Here is a 24,344-nt window from a genome sequence, read left to right on the forward strand (position 1 = left end):
TTAGGAGTATTTAAATTCCAATTAAGAAAAAAGGAAAATCACCAAAGATCACCAAAAAAGTAAAAAGAAATCTGCAGCATGATGAGAACATTTATTTTGTTTTTAAAAACCAGTTTTATTACAATGTCAAACACTGTGTTGCTTCAGTGAAAACAACAAATCAAGACAGCTCCCTGAACAGTTTCTACCTCTCAGGAAAGATACAGTACAAAGAACAAAATAGTAAGAGAGGAAGCAACAGAAGTGTTATTATAATGCCCTGTTGTACAAAGAATTTCCTTCCTCAATTCAAGATTTAAGAAGCAGACATAGCTTTGCATATGACAGATTATTCACGCAAAGATTCTACATAAAAGCTTTATCAAATTAAACGTTCAATTTCTTCTACCCTATGAACCAGCTATTGTGGCCACTAGGGGAGTGAATCAGTGGATGGAAGATCTTTCTGTCTTTCTATGAATCTGCCTTTCTAATAAAAAAAAAATTAATCTTTAGTAAAGCATATATAATATACTAAAATTTTTTAAATTTCAAAATTTGGAGATAACTTCAACCTTGGAGAAATGTTGCCAGAACAGTCCACCATACTCACACTCTTCACCTGTATCATCTAATCACAACACCATCACACTCCTCTGTTTCTACTATATAGGATTCTGTTCTGCGCCACTGATGAATAAGCTGAGAATAAATTACATGGTATGTGAATTACATCTCAATAAATCCATCATTTTAAAAATTTAACCAAATTACAGCTTTTGGTAAATATATTTCTATTCATGACTCAGAACTCAAACTATCAAGAACAACAAAGTATGTGTGATTTTTAAGGAAAATACTAAAATACATAATCATGTTTTTACTATACAGTGGCAACTATATTAATAACATGATCCAAGGAAACCAAATGAGAACCCATCAACTATACTACCAACACATAAAAATTAAAACATTTTGTAAAGTTTAAAAATCTGTCCTCATCTTAAGTATGAATCTTCCCAATGTTTTTCAAAATACTTTGGATGAAATCTAACATGAAGATCAAAATCTTCTTGTGAATGTATAGTATTTAAAATTTATTCAAATCTTGTAGGAAATGGCATTGGAAAAATAAGCTTCATAATACAAAACGATGGGAAAACAGAAACTCATCTAGTATTAAATATATAGATCAAATGCTAAGATTCAGGCATTGACTAGCAGACTCAAATATTCCTTCTGCTCATACACATCTCTTAGAATGCTTCAACCATAGATTTAATCGAATTCTTGGCTAATTAATTCAGTATCAGAAATAGTTTAGAATACAGAATTATGAAAAAGTAGTTAAGACTATATGCCACAAATCATACTGTTATGATTATCATAACTGTATCAAACAGTTCTTGTTATGACTGATTTCACACCCAATACAAACAAAATACTAAGGCAATGCATAATATCTTGCTCCTTAAAAATGTGTGCATATACACAGATTACAGCTGAGGCTCTGAACTTTGGGGAACCATTTCCACTAACAGTCTCTGCAACTAATTTTTGTCTTCTCCAAGGAGACAGGCATGGGTAACATTGGCATTTTAAAAGAGTTTATTTACTACCCAGGAACTAACTCCATGTAAAGACCTCTATTTTGCAATTTCCATGGTTTTTAATGTTATACGTAATTTATGCATATGGAGGTGTACATTTGTGTGATACAAGTATCACACAAGTCCCCAAATTAAGGGTCTTTGAAAATATTTGGTTTGATCAAACCTGATTGGTTTGATCAATTAATTCCTTTACTCATCAAATAATTACAACGGCACTGTAGTTTAAATGGCTTTCCCAAAAAAGTCTAACCAACAATATTTCTAAAAACTAGATTAAGAATCTACCTGTCCTGCTTATGCTTATGAGTCACAACTCAAATCACTGGAAGTACTTTTTCACAGGTATCTTCCTCAAAGAATCACATTAGCATCACAGTGAAATATTCCAGAAGAATCCTTTCCCTCCCATTCCATATCTCATATATTGTCATACTCAATGTCATTACAAGCTCCTTGCTTATACCCTTGGAAAGCAATGAAGGACCGCTCAAGTCCTTGGGACTCTGCACCCACTTGGGAAATCTGGAGGAAGTTACTGGCTTTGGATTAGCTCATTTTGATCTATCCTTAAACTGGCAGCCATTAACCGTAAGATGTATGTGACCTGATACAGCAGGAAGAACAATGAACTGAAAGTAAAATAAGCATTTAATGAAAATAATATCAGGTGGTAGACACTACTATGCATCATCATAACAACCTTGGAGATAAGCACATAATCACCATTTTACAAAAGAGATAAGCTTAACAATATTTAAAAACCTGCCCATTAGCCAGTACTGAAACCATATTTCACAAAGAATGTCTTCTCATGTTCCTTACAACACAGATATTCATTCTGTAGACTAGTGTAATCTTGGGTCAATTATTTGAACTTTGTACATCTGATTTTACTCTAACATACTAGAAATAATTTTCGGTTCTAATGATCTTAAAAACTAATTTAGTGGGGCTGTGTTGTGGCACAATAATTTAAGCCACTGCTTGCATGGCCAACATCACATACTGGAGTACCAGTTCAAGTCCTGGCTATTTCACTTCCAATCCAGTTCCCCATTAAGGTGCCTGAAATGGAATGGAATGGAAGATGGCTCAAGCAATTGGGCCCCTGGCACCCATAAGTGAGACAAGGACAGTTACTGGCTTCTGGCTTCATCCTGCTCCAGACCCAGCTGTTGCAGCTATCTGGAGAGTAAACCAGCTGATAGGAGATGTCTCTCTTCCTCTCTGTCACCATGCCTTTCAAATAAATCTTAAAAAACAAAAACAAAGACTGCTTTAGTTAACTGTTTGCTATTTTTAACAAAGTTAACTATTTTATTAGTCAATGAAATCACTAACCTCAATGAAACGAAAAAAAAAAATGCACCCAAAAAAAAAAATTTCCCAACAAAATATTTGGAGGTACTATTTCATTTCCCCACTATTCTAACAAGCTGAGAGACAGAAGTAACTTAAAACCAAACACACACACACCCCAGATGCTGTATTAGTTCCTTAAATTCAGACAAGGAGAGGAAACACAAAAAGGAATAAAGGAACAGTGGACACAGAAACCACTTCTGCTGATCTCTTAAGTGTTCTCAGTTTTCCAGTATCATGAAGAAGCAGCGTTGTCTTGCCATCAATGATAGCGTTGTCCTTGGGCTCCATTTTTACATACAATATATTCTTAGAAATTTCAGTCAGATACAAACCACCAATGTGATGGTCCTGCTTCTATTTGGGCACTAATAAAAATGGATGAAAAAAAAGATAAAAGCAGTGACCAACATAACTATTTACACAAAGTCAAACAGGAACAGCAGACTAAACAAATAAAATAAACAGAGTCAACAATAGCAATTCAGAATCAACAGCAGCGTGTACAGAAGTTTAGTATACAGGGTTTAAGAGGCAGACTGATACATTAATGATCTCCAAAAAATCATGCTTCCTGGTACACTGCATGGTCCCCTGAAGCACTGTTTCTGAGTTTGGGAAAAACTTGCTTTTCCAACCCGGTATGAGCAAATGTGATGCTAGCAAAAAGACTCACCTCTCAGAACCCTTAGAACATGTTGAGAAGAAGGTCCAGCAAACACCCAGCCCCAACCATCATACATAAATCAATTCAGCCAGCTCCAGTTCAGATATCAGCTTCTAAGTGACTCCAGGTACAATCAACAGAAAAAGCACCCTGCTGAGCTTAACACAGAATGACAACCCATTTGGTGCGGTAGTTTGTTATGAGGTAATACATAATACAGTCTCTGGGCAAACAGACATCAAAGAGTGGTTTCTAAACAGCAGGCAACTCTAAATAGCAATTTCTAAACAGTAGATGAGATTTACAAGCTAAATTCCAGCAGGTATTATAACTCAAAGAGTTGGAACAGACCTTAGCTATTTAAATCTGAGCCTTATTTTATAAATGAACCAGGCCCAAGAAAGTTAAGTCTTGCAGACAGAGATAATATACATGACTGGAATTCAGGTTTTAGTCTGTCCTAATGAAACCCTCTTATCTCTGCAGGATCCTAAAACAAGGGAAAATAAAAAAACGTTACTGAAGGCTATTAGCTACCATCTACCTCTCTCAACTCCAAATCTCCTTGAAAAATAAACTCAGTAGAAAATACACATTAGGAAATGGAACATATTTTAATTTCAGTATTACTAGACCACCCAATGAAAATGGAAATATATGCTTTAAGTTTATATCTTTTTCTTTAAAGAAAAGCCAAAACTATACACTACACATTACGAAAATGTATCACACAGCAAAGACACCTGAACATTATAGTTTCCTACCTTTTAGCACTATAACCCTGACTCTAAGATTTTTTTCATTTAAAGATGTCCAATATGAAAATTATGCTTCTTAATGATAACAGTAAGTATTCTTGGGAGATTGGAATGGGATAGTAGTTTAAAGTAAATTTAGTATTATCTATAGTGTCAGATTTTAATTTTTTACAAAAAGAAAAATGTATATAATTAAAAACAAAAAGCAGCTCTTAAAGCTGTTATCAACTGGTGAACATCCTCAGCTTTCACATTTAACAGATGGTACTCTCATCTGTAGCTCAAATGTCACTTCCAGAAAATGTTTTCTCACTGTTTAATCTACAAATAGAAAACTCAATTTAAATTAAAGGAATTTTCAATGTCTCAAAATTTAAAACTGACACAACAAAAGAAAATACATTTACACATGCTAAAAATGTATGACTACCAGTGGGCACATTAGTAATTCTAGTAGTTGGTTTAGAAGCCAGCCGAGGGACAGGGGTTGTAGCTACAGCATGAAATCGATGTTTGGGAAACCCACATCCCAAGTCAGAACAGCCTGAATCTGCCTCCACCTCCAATGCAGCATGCCTGCTAACACACCCTCGGAAGCAAAAGATGAGGAATCAAGTATCTGGGCCCCTGCCACCAACAATGGAAATCTGTACGGAATTTTTGGCTTTGGCCTGACCCAACCATGGCTGGCTGAAGGCATTTAAGCAGTGAGCCAGTGAATGCTCTCTCTCCCCCTCCTTCCGTTTTTAAAACAAAATAAAGGAACATCCAATTTAACTAAAAGCAACAGCAACAACAGCCAGTTCATCCCACATCAGAGTACCCAGCACTAACTCTAAGCCTCAGCTTCCTGCTAATGCAGACCCTGGGCAGGAGAGTTTAGGCTCCAGTACTTGGACCTGAGAGCTGTTGGAGCCCCGGCTTGAGGTCCAGCCTCTTGGCTGCAGCCCCTAGATAATCATTGGGAGTGAACCAGCAGCTAAGAGTTGTGTTTTTCATAAAAAGGTTTTTAACTAAAATTTTAAGGCATTAACTCTAGGGATAAAACTTTATAAGTAACCAAAACCATTAAGACCATTTTCCAATTTTTAAGGGCATGTACTTGTGATTAATAACTTCTACATGTAAAAGGGAAAAGTTTCCACTAAATACAATTTCATCTCTTGACAAAAATAAACATTTAAGAAAAAAATATAACAATTGGGGCTTCCTGACACCACACCACACAGAATTCAGTTTTATTGAAAATTATTTTACCTGTAATTGAGTTTTACTTTGGAACAACAAAAGCACCCAACTTTTTAAAAACATAATTATAAATGTCAAGTAAAGGTTTTTCCAAGAAACACTAGATTGGTCTATGAAATTATATGTAAAGGGACAATAACATTATTAAATACTTTGTTAACAAGATATCATGATGGCCAATTATGCATTCTCTCAAGATTTGTTAATGGTCACAAACAGCCTCTATCCCATTCCTAGTTTATGGGGTCTGTCTCGCTCTGTCTCTCTAGTTGTTGACACTGAAAGATCTTGGCCTTTGTAATCGCTTCTCTCTCTTCCCACTTTCCTGATGGGCCTTTTCAATCTTCACCAAACCTTCTTTTCTAAGTAATTTTAATCATCCCAGCACAGGCTTCATGTATCACTTAACGCTCAGGACTCAAAGGTCTATACCTCTAGTTCCTCTTTTCTCTAAGCTTCAGATTTGTATTTCCAGCTGCCAACCAGCCTGTCCACAAAGTTCAATTTAATTAAAACCAAAGGCATTTCTCCTCTTCTGACCCTATGTAGCACAAACTAGAATGCAGCTGCTGTGCTCCTTTACCTGAATTAATCATATTCACAGAAATAGCATTTTTTGTTTTTGAGAGGTAGAGGGAATGAGTGGTGGGGAAGAGAGAAACACAAGCTCCACCATCCACTGGCTTACTCTCCACGTGCCTCCAACAGCTGCAGCCAAGCCAAAGCCAGAACTCAGAATCAACTGGGTTCTCCCGCCCGGCTAGCAGGGAGCCAACTGCTTGAGGCCTCTCCTGCTTCCCAGGATGCGCACTGGCAGCAAGCTAGAATTGGGAGTGGAGCCAGGACTCAACTGCAGGCAGTGATATGTGACGTGGACATTCCAAATTAACTGCCAGACCAAACGCCTATCCAAACACCATTCTTAGCTCTTTCCTTTCCCATACTCTCCTTATCCCCTCAGCCCCTAAGTCCTGTCTGAACCCCTGCAGGACATCCCCTCATCTGCATTTCCGCTCTCATTCATCTCACTTCAGTAGTCTCCTTTGTCTTCCTGCCTTAGCTTTTCCTAGTCTAAATCAGTGATTTTCAAATTAGGGATCCAATGGTGACTACATATTTCAAGTATAGCCTGTATATCTGTGTAGGCCCCGGTCTCCCAAGGGTTAACTCCATAGCTTAGCTTGTTTCTAAGAGGTAACACAGTGGGAAATCTTGGCCTAATGCATTTAGCCCCTGGCTTGACTGCAAGTTCCCTCTTCCTTACTTCCTTTTTGTTAAGATGCCCTCAGGGGAACTTAGGTGTTGCTTGAACATTGGGATAATACTGGGAGGGACTAAGCAGACTATAAAAGATGCAGGATACTTGGAATAAACTTGGCATTCTGTGTACAAGAGTGACCCACTGCATGTTGTCTTGTGTTGTCTTATGTGTTGTCTGTTTGTAACCCTAGCCCCTCCGCTCGGCTCGGGGTACGCGGCGACGCGGGCGTTGCCGACATATCTGAAACATAGTTAAATACATTTCTAAATAGTTTAAAACTATTTTCTACAGTACAAAGTCCAAACTCCTTAGAAACTCAGACTGGCTTTTAGGGTACAATGCAGTTTGACTTCAATTTATTTTGAGCATGACAGTGTGTCTACAAACTTTCAGAATTTGGAGCATTCTGTATGTCAAGTTTTCAAATTAATGATGCTTAACCAGTGAAAAATATACAAACATGCCAACATTTGAAAACTCTGAAATCTGAAATACTTCCAGTTTCAAGACTTTTGGTTTTAGGCACTCAACCAAAATATCAGTATTAGAGTGCAAAACAGTCTCTTTAAATAGCAAAGAAACAACCTGAGCCGTTTTTAACTTAAAATTCAAGTAAGGATGGAGTCCCAGGCAGATCCAAAAATGCCCAGTGGAGAAATGGTTAGGCAATGTTATGCTTATTTTTTTTAAGATTTATTAATGTTATTGTAAAGTCAGATATATAGAGAAGAGACAGAGAGGAAGATCTTCTGTCTGTTGATTCATTCTCCAAGTGGCTGCAACAACTGGAACTGAGCTGATCCAAAGCCAGGAGCCAGGAGCTTATTCTGGGTCTCCCACATGGGTGCAGGATCCCAAGGCCTTGGGCTGTCCTTGACTGCTTTCCCAGGCCACAAGCAGAGATCCAGAATGGAAGTGGGGCTGCCGGGATATGAACACCGTCCCTATGCAATCCTGGCACGTGCAAAGCGAGGACTTTAGCTGCTAGGCTACTGTGCTGGGCCCATGTCATGCTTATTTTTTAATATTTCTGAAGGTTAATATAGAAATACAGAAGAATTCTTTTAAGATATTCATACTCCAACCCAGTATTTCACCAATGGAATTTATCCTTAAAAAAAAAGGGCAGGCAAATATGGGCATTTGGTGTATTGATTAATAAGACACGAGCCAGGTCACCTGCATCTCATATGTAATTGTCTGAGTTCAATACCCAGGTCCAGACTCTGTCTACGGCTTCCTGCAAATGCAACCCATTAATACTGTGCATAGTTCAAAAGTCTTTGACTCTTACTATTTCAAGAACCTAAAAGTACCTAAGGTTCACCAAAGTTGTTTCAAGATTTTATTCACATCAGGAAAAGATGCAATTATCACACGCCCTGAACTGGTCTGGACCCTCAAGACTAACAACTGCATGGATGGGTCAGAAAGCATGCAAAGTCCACCATTCTCATTTTAATACACCAGAAACTCTGACCCACGAGGAGGATAAACCGCATTACCATTTGGAGCATGTTTTCAAACTTTACCCATGTGAACTTGTACATACTCTTGCTCATGAATGATAGCACTTCCCCTCTTATATATTTATTTCCCCCTAAAATAAAAGATACTCATTTCTGCTGCTTGTGGAGTCACATTTGGAAGGGTTTCCCCATATTTACAGTAAATACATTATTCTGTGTGACACCTGGTTCACCAGGAAGTGGGCCAATCCTGCATCAGTGACAGCTCAAGGGACTGGATTCCTGCCACCACGTGGGAAGCCAGGACTGAGTTTCCCACTCCTGGGCCAGCGCAGGGTGACCGCGGGCAGCAGGGAGGACGCCAGTAACAGAAGTTCTCTCTTGTTTCTCTCTCCCACTTTACCTCATTTGTGGGGGCGGGGGGCAGCGTGAGGGGGAGAGGACCTGCAAAATTTATATGGAAGGAAAAAACCCCAAATTTAGCAACAAATGTTCATCAACAAGGATGTGGTTATAGTAATACATTCCACATAAAAGATTTGATATATTATGGCAAGTATTTTTGAAACATACATTAGTGATACAGAAAAAGGATACTAACATACTAAATGAAAAAGGAAAAAAACTGAACAGTAAAGTGTAATAATACAATACCAGTTGTTGAAGAGCTTATCCTCACTCAAATACACAGTCTGAGAACTTCTGTCAAAAAGTCAGTTGGTTAGGACCTGGTGCGCTAGTCTAGTGGCTAAAGTCTTCGCCTTCCATGACCCGGAATCCCATAGAGGTGCTGGTTTGTGTCCCAGCTAGTCCATTTCCCTTCCAGTTCCCTGCTTATAGCCTAGGAAAGCAGAAAAAAAAAAAAAAAAGGCTCAAAGCCTTGGGATCCTGTACTCATGTCAGAGACCCAGAAGCCCCCAGTTCGTGGCCATTGCAACCACAGGGGAGTGAATCAGTGGACAGACGATCTTTTTCTCTGTCTCTCCTTCTCTCTGTAAATCTGACTTTCCAATAAAAATAAACTAAAAAAAATTTTTTTTAAGCTAGCTATACATATACTTGGTTGTATTTATTTAGAATTCTTTTGGGGCCCTCTATTCTGTTTCCTTGATCTATTCATTGGTTTTTAAGCTAGCACTATGCTCTTTTAATTATTGTAGCTTTGTAGTATGTTTTGAAGTCAGGTATTATGATGTGTCCAGCTTGATTTTTCAGGATTATTTTGGTTATTCTGGGTCTTCTGTGATTCCATATGATTCTTGGGATTGCTTTTTTTTATTCTGATAGGGGTAAGGTAATAGCTCATTGTGAATTTGATTTCATTTCCCTGATGTTTGGGAAATGATACTGGTATTTTGATAGCCATTTCAATGAATCTGTATGTTGCTTTAGGTACTACAGACATTTTTTTTCATTTATTGATTTTATTTGAAAGGCAGAAGTATAGCAAGAAGCACAGACAGAGGAAGATCATACAGGAACCAGAAGTGGAGCAGCTGGGATCTGAACCCAGTGCCTATATGGGATGATGGTGCCACATGGGGAGACTTAGCCTATATGCCACAGTGCTGGTCTGGTAGTATATACATTGTAATGATACTAATTCTTCCAGACCATTAACAAGGAAAATCTTTCAACCACTTTTGTGCCTTTGATGATATTTTTCATTTGTGATTATTTTCATTGTAGAAATCTTAAAACATCTTTAGTTAAGCTTATTCTTAAATATTTCATTTTTTGTTATTATTGAGAATGGAATTTCTTGATTTATTTCTTGATTTATTTCTGCAACTCTATCATCAGCATACAAAAAAACTATTGTTCTTGTATGTTTATTTTGTAACCTACAACTTCACCAAATTGGTTTACGAATTCACAGCTTTTTGGTGGTGTTTAGGTTTTTCCATGTACAACAATAATGTATCTGCAAACATGGCCAACAAATGTGAAGAAATGCTCAGCATCACCAGATATCAGGGAAATGAAATCAAATTCACAATGAGATATTACCTGCCCCTCTCAGAATGGCCACAGTCCAAAACACAGAGAACAACAAATGCTGGTGAGAATGTAAACAGAAGGAACAACCATACACTGTCAATGGGAATTTACACTAGCACAGTCATTGCGGAAACTTGCAATGACGTCTTAAAAACCCAGAGATAGACTAGCCATATGATTTAGCGGTCCCACTACTGGGTATTTACCCAACAGTCTTGAATACAACTACTAAAGAGATGCTTTTACCACCTTGTTTAAAGTAGCACTATTTACAATGGCCAAAAATTGGAGTCAGTCAAGGTACCCATCATTAGATGAACAAATAAAATGTGGTATGTATACACACAATGGAAAATTATTCAGCTATAATAAAGAATGAAATTCTACTATTTGCAGCAGAATGAACTCAACTTGAAGACATCATGTTGAATGAAATGAGGCACAACCAGACAGATAAATATCCCATGTTCTCCCTTATTTGTACGAATTAAAATTAAATATATATAACAAATAAATATATAAAAGAAAAAATAACTATATCAGTGCTGCTGAAAATAACTGTAAAACTCGTTTTTATATGTTTGTCAAACTATGAAGTCAAGAATTATGCTATTATTTTTAAGAAGCGTCATATTTTAAGCTGTAGAAAGTTTAGCAAATTTCAAATCAGAAAGAAAAGATATAACAGAATGCAGGAGATTAAAAAATGAAAGGATAATGTTTCAACCAACCCTCTACCTGTCGTTAAAACACAAATATAGTGATGCAGTAAGCATGACTGTGACACATATGTAGTACCTTTGTTTTAGTGCATGCCCACAGATATCATCCCAGTCTCAGATGGTAACTTACGAAATAACATTTCCTGGTCACTTATACATCCAGGGAGAAAATGTAAAACTAAATCAAAATACATTCTTGCTTCTAGTAGAAAAATCTCAAAAACATAAGGCCTCTGGAGGAATTAACACTGTAGTTAGTCACCACATAAATCTACAACTTGAACTACACTCCCCTGTCCCTTCATAAATATTACATTTATATGAGAATCCAGACTTCAAACAATGAACTAACAAACAAGCCCAAGTGAGAACTATGGTAAGAAAACCAGGGAGCACAGGAACATATGACATAATCAGTAAGGGTTCAGCAAGGTTTCTTCAAGGAAGCATGAGATAATCAGAGAAGACACACATGAGAAGTCAAATGCACACGGTAGGCATTTGGACTAGCAGTTAAGCCTTGGGTTCAGATGGCCACACTCCACATCAGAGCTCATCCGTGGCTCCAGATGTTCACGAGTGTAGACCCTGGGAAGCAGGGGTAATAAACCCAAGTAATTAAGTCTCTGCCACCCATCTGTTCAACCACCTGGGTTAACTTTCCAGCTCTTGGCTGATGTGGGCATTTAGGGAGTCAAGCAGCAAATGGAATTTTCACTCCGTATAGTCTAATACAGAAATAAAATTTTTAAGAAGTCAGATTCAGAAATGAACATAAATCTATAGAGAAAAGGGCTATAAATGTTGAGTACACATTTTTCTGTAGTTCTAATACATTATCCTTAAAAAAATAATGAATATTAATCTCAAAGTTGTGATAAAAGACAATTATCAATAGTACATACCTATACGAAGATCTCTTTGTAAAACATTTTTATCATAAACGTAGAATGACAAATACTGGAAAGTTCTTGGAATCTCAAAGTAAAATTCTTCACTGAAAAATGGGCTAGAGAGAAAAACAGAAGCTAATTACTTCATAACATTAAAGAAATAGTAATTGACTATCACTATTATTAACAGTATTAACACTCAAGTATTACTACTTTTCATAAAATGAGTGAAATTACAGACTAAAGCTCCACAGAAAATAAATCATTCTCATTGCTGACTAGCTACATTCTATACAAACCAAGTCTAACTCTGAGAGGATCTCTTGGTGGCCAGGATGAGCTTGGAAAACAGTTTTTCGGGAGACCTGGGAACAGAGGACACAGTAATTGCCTGGAATCAATATTTGCTGACAGTGACATCAAAGGGAGCTGCTAACCATGTCATTCATTTCAGAAACTATATTAGTCACAACGGTTAGCACCTACAATAAGTAATAGTACATAAAAGGTTATTTAGAAATGGATGTGGCTGCAACACACTAATCATCCATCCCATATGGACACTGGTTTGCATCCCAGGAACTCTACTGCCAATCTGTTTATGGCCTGGGAAGGCAGCGGAGGATGCAGAGTCCTTGAGACCATTCAGTTATGTGGAAAACCAGGAAAGCGCTCCTGGTTCCCTGCTTCGGATCAGCTCAGTTTGGGCTGCTGGGACCATCTGGGGAGTAAACTAGCAGACTGAAGACTTTTCTATCTTTCCTTCTCTGTGTGAAATCTGCCTTTCAAAAAAAAAAACACCCACTGAAACAGATCATTTTAAATCAATCTTACAGAGCTCTATATTGTATACAATAAAGCCCAATTTATGGTTGATGACTTGTGAAAAATTTATACATGTGTGTAACCACCACCCCAATCAAGATACAAAATATTGCTATCACCCTCCAAGTTGTCCCATGTACCTCTATGGTTATCTCATCATACCTACCGTAGGCAACCAGACAGCTGATTTCTTATATAAATGACTGATTATGTACTTCTGTACACAGATTTTTCTATTTAATTTAATGTAATGTTTGCAGGATTTGTCACAGGTTTTCAATTAAATTAATATTTAACTAGTACATGTATATGTATATATTAAAATACTTCTATTTATAAATATACAAATATTTATTATGTATACATATAATTATATAAAATATATATACATTTATGTATATATACATTATATAAAACGTGTAAAATATATTGTATATGAAATTATATACATGTATAAACATACCAGAGAGAGATATATTACAGGGATAGGAGTAGAGATACAGAGATTTCTCATCTTCTGGCACACTCCCAATCTGAAGGGGGCAGCCAGGAGCTTCTGGGTCTCCCACGTGGGTGCAGGGTCCCAAGGATTTGGGCCATCCTCCACTGCTTTCCCAGGCCATAAGCAAGGAGTTGGATCCAAAGTGGTAAAGCTGGCACTCAAACTGGCCCCCATAAAATGCTGGCATCCCACAAAGGCACTGGTTCAAGTTCCAGCGGATCCACTTCCACACCAACTCCCTGCGCTTGGCCTGCACAAGCAGTAGAGGGTGGCCTAAGTGTATGGGTGCCTGTACCCACATGGAAGATCCAGAAAAAGTTAGGTCTGGCCCAGTTCTGGCCAGCTGCAATCTTTTAGGTGGTGAACCAGTGCAGCATGATCTGTCTCCCTCTTTCTGTAACTCTGCATTTCAAATAGATAAATAGGACTCTTTAACTCTTTTCCACAAAAAGAAATGATTGGCCCTAGTGGCTAAAGTCTTCGTCTTGAACGCCCCGGGATCCCATATGGGCGCCGGTTCTAATCCCGGCAGCTCCACTTCCCATCCAACTCCCTGTCTGTGGCCTGGGAAAGCAGCTGAGGACAGCCCAAAGCTTTGGGACCCTGCACCCGCGTCGGAGACCCGGAAGAGGTTCCTGGTTCCCAGCTTCAGATCAGCATAGCACCAGCCACTGTGGCTCAGCTGGGGAGTGAATCATCGGACGGAAGATCTTCCTCTCTGTCTCTCCTCCTCTCTGTATATCCGACATTATAATAAAAAATAAGTAAATCTTTAAAAAAACAAAAAAGAAATGATTGGAGGTGAGGGTGGAGGGTATCCCAGAATTCAAAAGTATCTAATTATACTGAAATTACCTAAGATAACCACTGCTGACATTAAAATTTTCCAAGTTGCTATATACCTTTAAAACTGATTTCAATGTTTCTCCAGCACAAATATTCAGAAAGACAAGAGAAAAAAAAGGGGGAGGTGGTAGACTAATGTATAAGCTTATATATTAGAAATTACCACAGGTATTTAACTTACAGAAGTTACCAGCTAGTTCTGCATTACTGTGTGATACAGAATGAGCATAAAATAAAAATAACGAATTGAGGTTTTAAAAAAGGTTATTTGAGAGAGAAAGAGCACTCCTATTTGCTGGTTCATCCACCAAATGACTGTGACTGCTGGGGCTGAGCCTATGAAAGACATGTGGATGGAAGGAATCCAGTCACGTGAGCCATCACCACTGCTTCCCAAGGTCTGCAACAGCAGGAAACTGGAGTCAGAAGCTGCCCATACAACATCAAGTCAAGGTAGCATGAAATGGAATACAGGTATCTGAAACCCAACCACAAGACCATTCACCAGTCCCCTCCTTTTAAAAAGTATAAGGAAACCCAAGTACCTATGTAACTGTGTCACATAATACAATGTAATTACTGAAGTTAAATAATAAACAATTAAAAAAAAAAAAGTATAAGGGAGACAAGGATGAAGAGAGGAACTGAAGCAACAGTGTGGGGTGTGCATGTGTGCGCACACACATGTGTGTTTTAGAGGGCAGGGGCAACTTGTAGTTACTAACTTTGTACATCACTGCTTACTTTGTTATATAGCACACATTAAGGTAACAAGAAGAGACTTAAATAGTTTCAGAACCCCAGTTTTTGTTCTGGCTTCATTTATTAAATAATAAATTCTTTAACCTGTTGGTGACTCAGTTTCATTGTTTATTCACAAATAGCATATTTCATATTTGCAATTTTATATTTATAGATATAAACACCAAAATTCTAATAAAACAGAGACAACTGACTAAAGTTATAAGTATTTTGTATAATATATATATATATACACACACACACATACACACTACCTGTCCTATGAAGAACACTGACATTCAAAATTACGAAAATATAAAATAAAGACATAAAATGAAATCTCAGTAAAACAAATGACAAGTGTAAAGAAACAAAATTAAAAAATAGATTCCTGGATCAGGTATTGTGGAGAAACAGGTTAAGCTGCCACTTGGCAAATCCACATCCCAAGCTGAGGGGCCTGGATTCAAGTCACAATCCTAGCTCTGATTTGGGCTCTTGCTAATCTACAACCAGAAGATAGTTCAAGTACATGGGGGACAAGGCCAGACTGACTACAAGGCCAGAGGTCTGGGCTCCTGGACTTAGCCTGGCTCAGCATTCTTCCCACACTGTCACTCTTTCAAATAAAAACAATTTTTTTAAATAATCACTTAAGCCATGGAATTCCATGTTATCTACCTCATGCTAATTTTCCAACAAGGCTTTGTGTCTGCCTCTGTGTCCTTGTGGCACAGCTTTACCCCACACTGGAGGTTGTAGGTGGCACGCTCCAATTTTACAAGTTAGAATTTACTATATATTCAACTGTACTTGCATTTTCAACAGTAAGAAATCTACCTAAGAATTCATTCCCTCAAAATGTACTACTAAGTAATTTATATGAACTTTCAGCAATGTATCTTTTTAGAAAATAAAATAATGATGTACTTTGAGGAAAGTTCAAATAAAGGGGCAAAATTTAGCCCAAAGAACAGAATGAGGCAATGTGACAGCTGTTTTCAAACACTTGAAAGAGTGTCATGTGAAAGATGAATTATACTTGTTCTGTACAAAGTCAAGGAACTGACTTAGCAATAACTAAAAAGAAGGTATTTTTGAGGCAATGAAAAGCCACATGAAAGGAAACACTATCTATCTTGTTCTAATGGGTATGAAGGAACAGAACCCAGAGAATTACTGGCATGTAAGTTCTCTGTCTCTTTAAACATGAACCCACTGAATGTAAGAACTTTCCAAGAGGGAGAACAGTTCAAGGACTGAATAAGCTGCTTAGGAGGTGTGAACTTGTCAACCATTACAATATTACCATCAAATGGCTGACAACCATTGGTCAAAGCTATTGTCAGAAGGAAACAAGCATGAGGTGTTTAACCTAGCTGAATGATCTTTCAGACTTCCTCAAACTCTGAAATCCTGTAATTCTAAAACTAAATCTAAAATACAAAAAAAGGGTAAAGGTTTCAGATGAAGTCTTCATGGTAATAATTTTGAAAATCCATAAAAATTACCAATCAATATATATCATAAGAATGATAATTTACCAATTTTTTTAAACCAACCTTAAAGATTTCTCAACAACTTGGGTACGATAAACTTCTTCCTGGTCCAAATTTATAGTACAGAAACAATCTCTCATTTTGTTGGGTCCAAGATATGGCAATAAATTTTTCGCTTCACCTGTAGGCACAAAAATTTAAACTGGTGTTAATTTATGTTACCAGTTGATTTATGCTAAACCTTATAGGAAAAATTCATTCTCAAATAACATGTTAAATGTAGCACAGGTGGAAAACCCAAATTAGTCATTACAGAATGATCAACTTGGTCTAAATAAGCTTGGTGAGACTGAAGGCAAAAGCTGTTTCAAGGGATATGTGACATCATACCACATCACTGAATTCCTACTACAAGAAAAGGGCACTCCCATCCCACCAGCACCACATCAATACTTGATTCTTCAATTCCTTTCCTGAGTCAACATTAATTTTCCTCTCTAATGGCCTATTCCCATCATCACATAAACAAGCATTGGATTTTCCCAATTTAAAAGATGTAAACAAAGGGGGAAAACTTCCCTTGCTTCTGGAGGCCCTGGATCTCCTTCCTCTTGGCATTATTCCATTTGCAGAGTCCTTTCTCAAAAGTACCAACTCTGGTCACAGACCTTCATTTCTCAATTTCTACTCATTCTTTTACCTTCTCCAATAGCCTTCTGACCCCACAATGCTAATCAAACTACTCTAGAGGAGGTCATCAATGTTCCCCCTAATTCCACATCTAAGTTATTTTTCCCTCTCTCTCTTTTTTAAAAATTTATTTATTTGTTTGTTTGTTTATATTGGAAAGTCAGATTCACAGAGAGAAGGAGAGACAAAGATCTTCAATTCACTGGTTCACTCCCCAAGTGGCTGCAACAGCCAGAGCTGAGTCGATCTGAAGCCAGGAGCTTCCTCCGGGTCTCCCAGGTAGGTGCAGGGTCCCAAGGCTTTGGGCTATCCTCAACTGTTTTCCCAGGCTACAAGCAGGAGCTGGAAGCGAAATGGAGCAGCCAGGACACGAACTGGTGCCCACATGGGACCCGGGCACATGCAAGGCGAGGACTTTAGCAACATGCTGGCCCATACGTCGTTTCTCTTTCAGGAGTTATTTGTTTACTTGAAAGCCAGAGTTATAGAAATAGATAAGGAGAAACTTTCCATCCACTGGTTCTCTTCTCAAATGGTTCCAATATCTGGAGGTGGACCATGACAAAGCCAGCCCTGAATTCTGGGTCTCCCACATGGGTGCTAGGACCCAAGCAACTGGATCATCTTTCAATACCTTCTCAGGTACATTAGCAAGAAGCTAGATCTGAAGTGAAGCCAGGATTCAAGCTGGTGCTCAAATGGGATGCTTACACTGCAGTGGAGGGTTAACACATGGTATGCAGGCTGCTCCAAATACTCATTTCTATGTCCTCTTCAGGGCTAATCTCAAGCACCATAAAACATTCTCTATTCTTGCCTTCTACAACAGTGTCTCTCATTTTCCTCCTGTATCACAGGCTCCATTCCAACTACTTACCTCTAAATGTTGCAATGCTATGGGGCTGAGACCTCCATTCCTCTCCTTTATCCAAGATCCTGTAGTATATGGTGCTAACACTGACGCCAATTAAATCTGCACCTCTAAGCCTAATCTCCCCTCATCACTATATGCAAATAACCAATAGGCATCTCCAATTTAACAAGTCCCAGACAAATCATCTTTATTTCCTCCCTTAAAACATGGTTCTCCCCACTGTGGTGGTCTAGCCGCTAAAGTCCTTGTTTTGAGTGCACTGAGATCCCATTTGGGCGCCGGTTCTAATCCCAGCAGCTCCACTTCCCATCCAGCTCCCTGCTTGTGGCCTGGGAAAGCAGCCGAGGATGGGCCCAAAGCTTGGGAACCTGCACCTGTGTGGGAGACCTGGAGAAAGTTCCTGGCTCCTGGCTTCGGATCGGCACTGCACCGGCCACTGTGGTTACTTGGGGAGTGAATCATCAGATGGAAGATCTGCCTCTCTGTCTCTCCTCCTCTCTGTATATCTGAATTTGCAATAAAAATAAACAAATCTTAAAAAAAAAAAAAAAAAAACATGGTTCTTGGGGTTGAGGTTGTGGCATAGCCAGTAAATCCATCACCTGAGATGGACACCATTCAAATCCTGGCTACTCCACTTCTGATCCAGCTCCCTGCCAATGCACCTGCAAAAAGCAGCAAAAGGTCCAACTATTTGTGCCCACATACCCACGGGGAAGAGCTAGAAGCAGCTCCTGGCTCCCAGCCTGGACCATCCTTGGCTGTTTGCAGTCATCTGAGGAGTGAAAACAGCAGATGGAAAATCTTGCTCTTCTCACCATCCCTACCCCCACCCACAACTCTGCCTTTCAAATGAAGTAAAGTTAGGAAGACATGGTTCTTTCTGTAGTCTATCTTCAACCTGAGCAAGCCTCTAAATAAGTTCTAAAGCCCACCTCTTCTCCTTGCCTTCACTCATATCATCTCAGTGCGATGACTTCTCATTTGGACAAGCATGACAGTTTCCTAACTGGTGTCCCTGTTTCTACTGCTTCCTCTCCTACAATCCATTCTTCATCAAACAGTGTGATCTTTTAAATATATTATTCAGGCAACTCACTCTCCTACTCCAACACTACACCATTTCACTTAGGATAAAATCCCATTTCTTAGCACAGAGTTATTTGGGGGTCGTTGAGTTACGTTCATTCATTTTGAATCATGCTTCCCTGCCAAACTTCTTATGAGTTCCAATAGACTTTGACATGAAAATCATTTTTAAAAGAGACAAAGAAGGACACCACATAATGATCAAAGGATTCATTCAGTAAGAAGAGATCATCATAATATATACACACCAAATGCCAAGGCCCCTATCCACATAAACAAATATTCACGGATTTAAAAGGAGAAATAGACTCCAATACAATAATAGTGGAGAACTTAAGACCCCATTAACTTCAATGGAAAGATTGACAAGGCAGAAACTCAGCAAGGAAGCAACAGAGCTCACCCAGAAAATAGAACAAATGGACTTAATAACTATATACAGAACCTTTCATCTTATAGATGCAGAGTATCCACTGGCATGGCTGAGATCTGGGTCTGAAAGTGGGCTTGGAGAGGGAACTCATGGAACTCCCCTGGTGGGCTGTCACTCCTGCTGGTGAGCACATGAGCCAAGGCTGGGTGTTGGTCAGGTCAGGCAGGGCTGCTTCACTTGTCAACAGGTGTGTGGGTTGGCTTTGCGGGGGAAAGACCAGGCATGGCCAGGCCAAACTATAGTACAATGGCATGTATAGAAACCAGGATGGGGTGCAGGCCATGCTGGGTTAGGCTAGGCTATCATAGTTACTGGTCTGCATGAAAGCCAGGGATATGTGGCAGACTGGACAGGGCTAGGCCTTAGCACCTACCAACAAGAGTTGGGACTGGGAGCAGGCCAGGCCAGGCCAGGCCAGACTGCAGCATCTGATGGCAAAGGCCAAGCAGTGTGATGGGTCATGCAAGGCTGGGCTGGAGCAACCATGGGCATGTGCAAGATCTGTGGCTGGAGCAGGCCTGGTTGGGGAGCTAAGAGGATGCCCTGGATCAGCTGCAAGATCCCTTGACATGGGTGTGGACCAGCTCTAGGGTATGCCAGACTGGACACACCAGTGGGTACTGCAGCCAATGTGGGTACAGGACAGACTGGCTTAGTCTCTCCACCCCTGCTGAGCCATATGAGAGCTGGGTCTGGGGTTTGCCAGGCAGAGTTGGGTTGCAGCACCCAACAGCAAGAGCCAGAATGGGTGTGGGCCAGACAGACAAGGCCAAGAACCCATCAGTGTGCTCAAGATCTGCTACTGGGAGGTGACTTGATACAGGATATTGGGGAAATCTTCTGTTAGGATGCAGTCCCTGCAAGTAAGCACAAGATCTGAGGCTGGGAACAGCCCAGAGCAAGACAGGTTATAGTGCCTGCAAGAATACATGTGTGTCAATCTGGAGAGGGAAAGGGTAGTGGGAAGCAGGCTGCAACACCAGCTAGTTTATATGAGGACAGGGACTGGCGGCAGCCTGGGGTAGAACCAGGCTGTAGCACCTATTGGTTGCGTGCCAAGGTGAGGTGGGCCATGCGCAGCACCAATGAGACCTGACAGTGGTGGGGTGGGGTGGGTGAGGTGCGGTAAGCTTGGTAGGGAGACAGTGCGGGCTCCCCTGCTGGGCCACTGCTCCCACTGGTGAGCATGAGAACTGGGACCAGGGGCAGACCAGGCCAGACAGAGCTACAACACTTGTTGGCCTGCATGTGAACAGGGTTAGAGCGAGAGCCAGGCTGGGCTGACTGACTGTATGCACTGGTGCATGCATGACCCAGACTAAGTGCAAGCTGGTTGGGCTTCACTGCAGCATCAACTAGCAGGTGCTGGGACTGGGGGCAAATTCTGCCAGGCTAGATCACAGGAGCACCTGGAGAGTGCAAGATCCAGGAACGGGAATGGGCAACTGTTGGCACCCCTCTGATCGGCAGCAGCTCCCACAGGTGAGCAGGAGAACCAGGGCTGGGGACAGGTCTGGCTGTAGCACTTGCTGGAATGAGTGTGGGCTGGACAGTGGGGTCAGTCGAGCTGAGCTAGGCTCCAACATCCATTGATGTGAATGAGAACTTAATGTGATATGGGATGGACAGGACAAGTCTACTGCATATGCTGGCATGTGCAGAAACCAGGACTGGGAGCAGGCCTGCTGGGGGTTACTGGGAGTTACTCCAACTGGGCTGCAATTCCCATTGGTGTAGATGAGGGCTGAATGTGTAGTGAGCTGTATTGGTTTGGGCTGCAGCATTCATTGGTTTGTGTATGCGATAGGGCTGGAGACAGAATTGACCAGGTAACAACCACCACCAATGTGTGTGTAGGTTGAAGACGGTGATGGACTGAGCCATACTCTTCACTGCCTGGCACACATAGGAGTCAGGTCTGGGTCCACCTTAGAAGAGATTTTTTTTTAAGGACTTATTAATTTTTTATTGGAAAGTCAGATTCACAGAGAGAAGGAAAGACAGAAAAAGATCTGCCATCTGCTGGTTCACTCCCCAAGTGGCCACAATGGCTGGAGTTGAACCAATCCAAAGTCAGGGGTTTCATCCAGGTCTCCCACATGGGCGCAGGGTCCTCAGGCTTTGGACTGTCCTCTACTGCTTTCCCAGGCCATAAGCAGGGAGCTGGAAGGGAAATGGAGCAGTCGAGACATGAACAAATTGAACAGCTCTCCTGATCAAGCTTTGACAGCAAGTATCTGGACGAATTGAAACTCTTAAGACTATGTCAGCCAATGGACCTTGGGCACATTTCCTCAAACTGTAGCAATGAAATCAACAGCATCTTAGAACTGTCAAACCACTTACACAGTACTCTTAAAACACCCTCCATATCAGGGACTCTGGGATGACTTCAGTTGGCAGTTCTCCATTCCCAGACTCGGAGGCAGTTGAACTGCTGGGAGCATTCCTCTGCCCATATCTCCCCAGACATCAGAACAAAGAGGAGTTCAGAGGCAGTTGTCTCATCCGCTTTCCCCTATTCCTCAACCCTCTCCTCCCCAATTGGTGGTCCACATGAGCATGCATCCTTCTCAACTATGTAAACAGCACCAAAGGTAAAATGAATTAATTACTAAAAAAAAGTTATTTCACCCATTTTCCATCTTGAGAACATTACAGAAAAGTTACATATTAGTGATATTATTCAAGCAGAGAATGAGAAGTGGTGTTAATATGTATATGGTAAGTGCTGAAACATCTACTAGCAGGCAGTGTTCTTTGATGCAAAAATTAATATGGCCAAGTAGCAGGGTTGCCAAGCAATCCTTCTCATCCCCAGTACAAAAATATATATGCCTAAAAACTAAATTCCAAGATTTTATAAACCCCTTCAACTGGCCATCTTAAAACAAACAAAAAAATCACATCATTAATTTCTGTCAAAACAAGGCAGCATAACAAAACAACGTAGTGCCACTGGGCAAGCACTAGAGTGAGCACAAGATGCCAGGAATCTACATAGCTGAGGTGTTTAACTCCAAGTGCAGTGGATTTAAGTTGCTACTTGGGACAAGCTGTATCCCAGTTTCAGAGTGCCTGCTTCAAGTCTCAGCTACTTTTGTGCTTCTGATCTAATGTTCTAGAAATCCTGGGAGTTAGTGGATTGTGGTGCAGTTACAGACTCCTGGCCTAGCTCCATTTGCACAAGAATAAAGATTCACTAGCAGATGCAAAATACCTCTTTCCTTTCTCTACTGCTCTGCCTTTCAAATAACTGAATCTCAGGGGAAAAAAAATTTTTCAAAATGTTCTCTTTGCCTATACCTATAAAATCTGATCTACGCAAGGGGTTCTTAAATTATCGTGAAGAAAACTGCATGGGTTTCAAAAGTGATCTTCCATTTTTTTATAGGAATGCTGATGTTTAAGTTTTATTTATTTATTCAAAAGGCAGACGGTAGGAGAAGATATTTTCCTGCTGGTTCACTACCCAGATTTCTGTTACCAACTGGGGTTAGGCCAGGCTGGACCAAGGAGCCTGGAACTCCTTCCCAGTCTCCTGCACAGGTGGAACAGACCCCCAGTTCTTGAACAATCACTGCTGCCTCCTGCAGTACACGCTGACAGGAAACTAGATCAGAAGTGGAGCCAGGAACCAGGGACTCCAACCTAAGATGAAAGCATCCAAGCAGCATCTCTAACCACTGTGACAAATGCCTGCCTGAAATTTATCCTTTAACTCCATTTTCCATGAATTTTTGAAGCACTTTTGTACACATTCCTTATAAGGCATAAAGTCAAGCTTCAAGCAAAAATTCCACTGCAAGGCTACTAAATGAGCTGTTAACTCCACGATGGGAAACTCTACAGAACATAATTAGGCACCAGTTGCTGTGCACAAGTCATATGCATAACAAGTATACAGCTATCTATATTGCTATCACATTAATCACCTCTCTGACTGAAGCCCAGCCCAGAACAAGTAGTTAGGAAACTACAGTACATGAAAAGGCAAGTTTCACAAGGTACTGCCAGGAAGGCTCAATGGGCCACAAGATACGTCACCAAGCACAGCAGGATCTTCCTGTGGTTTGCCTTGCCCACTTCCGGTTTCCGTTTTGAACATGTGCGGGTGTATGAGCTCCCTCCAGGGCCCTTCTCAGGTGGTAACCCAGATGCTGAAGTGTATATGGTGGGAGCTTATCCTAGGCTGGGCCAACTTAGGAAAGGAGGAAATACCTATACCAACAAAACTGTATCATGGAAAATAATAAAAACAGTAACTAATTTATAAAAAGGAAGCTTAGCAAGGCTCCTGAGGTGGCGAAAAAAGCCTAGTATGGCAAGCAAAGAAAGGTCTGAAGCCAGATCATAGACAGGCCATACACGGGATATGACTGTTATTTCTGGTAACAGCATCCAGGAGTCAAGGCAAAACTCATTTGATCTACTGTTTTTTTTAAAAAAAAAAAAAAAAAAAAAAGTGGCACTAGGAAAAAACAAGTTGCAGTGTACAAGTTTTTTAGGACAAACCCTAAAACGTGCAGACAAACCGATACAAAGAATCAAGCAAAACAGTCCAAAAGATCGATTTTTCATAGCATTCTTTCTAAATTTATGAAATATCTATGACACTAGCCCATAGCCAATTTAGGGATAATTATCAGCTTCCTGAAATGCCACTAGATCATCAGAAAGTCTCAATTAATTGAGTCATCATTGCTATCTCCAAAGCTCCGCATCAACAGCAGGCTAGAATCAGGAGGCAGCACCCATAACAGAACCAAGTCACTCCAAAACAGAGAGGATACCCTCACCACAGAGCCAAAACTTGCTCCTAAAAGTAATCTTTTAAACATAAACAATTTATACAACAGACAAAGTTTATGG

At 40.1% G+C, this 24,344-nt stretch overlaps 1 protein-coding gene across 9 annotated transcripts in view; it reads right to left on the reverse strand.

Moving 5' to 3' along the window:
- RASA2 (RAS p21 protein activator 2) overlaps nucleotides 1-24,344 on the reverse strand; it is a 106,085-nt gene that overhangs the window by 67,322 nt on the left and 14,419 nt on the right. For all 9 annotated transcript variants that reach the window (XM_004588351.4, XM_004588350.4, XM_058657250.1 and 6 more), the window contains 2 exons: nucleotides 16,450-16,567; nucleotides 11,986-12,089 (listed from right to left, as the gene is read on the reverse strand). In XM_004588351.4, coding sequence (XP_004588408.1) covers nucleotides 11,986-12,089; nucleotides 16,450-16,567 — 222 coding nt within the window. The remainder of the gene's footprint in view (nucleotides 1-11,985; nucleotides 12,090-16,449; nucleotides 16,568-24,344) is intronic.

The sequence above is a fragment of the Ochotona princeps genome, chromosome 30, assembly GCF_030435755.1.
Source record: "Ochotona princeps isolate mOchPri1 chromosome 30, mOchPri1.hap1, whole genome shotgun sequence".
In the NCBI taxonomy this organism is placed as follows: Eukaryota; Metazoa; Chordata; class Mammalia; order Lagomorpha; family Ochotonidae; genus Ochotona; species Ochotona princeps.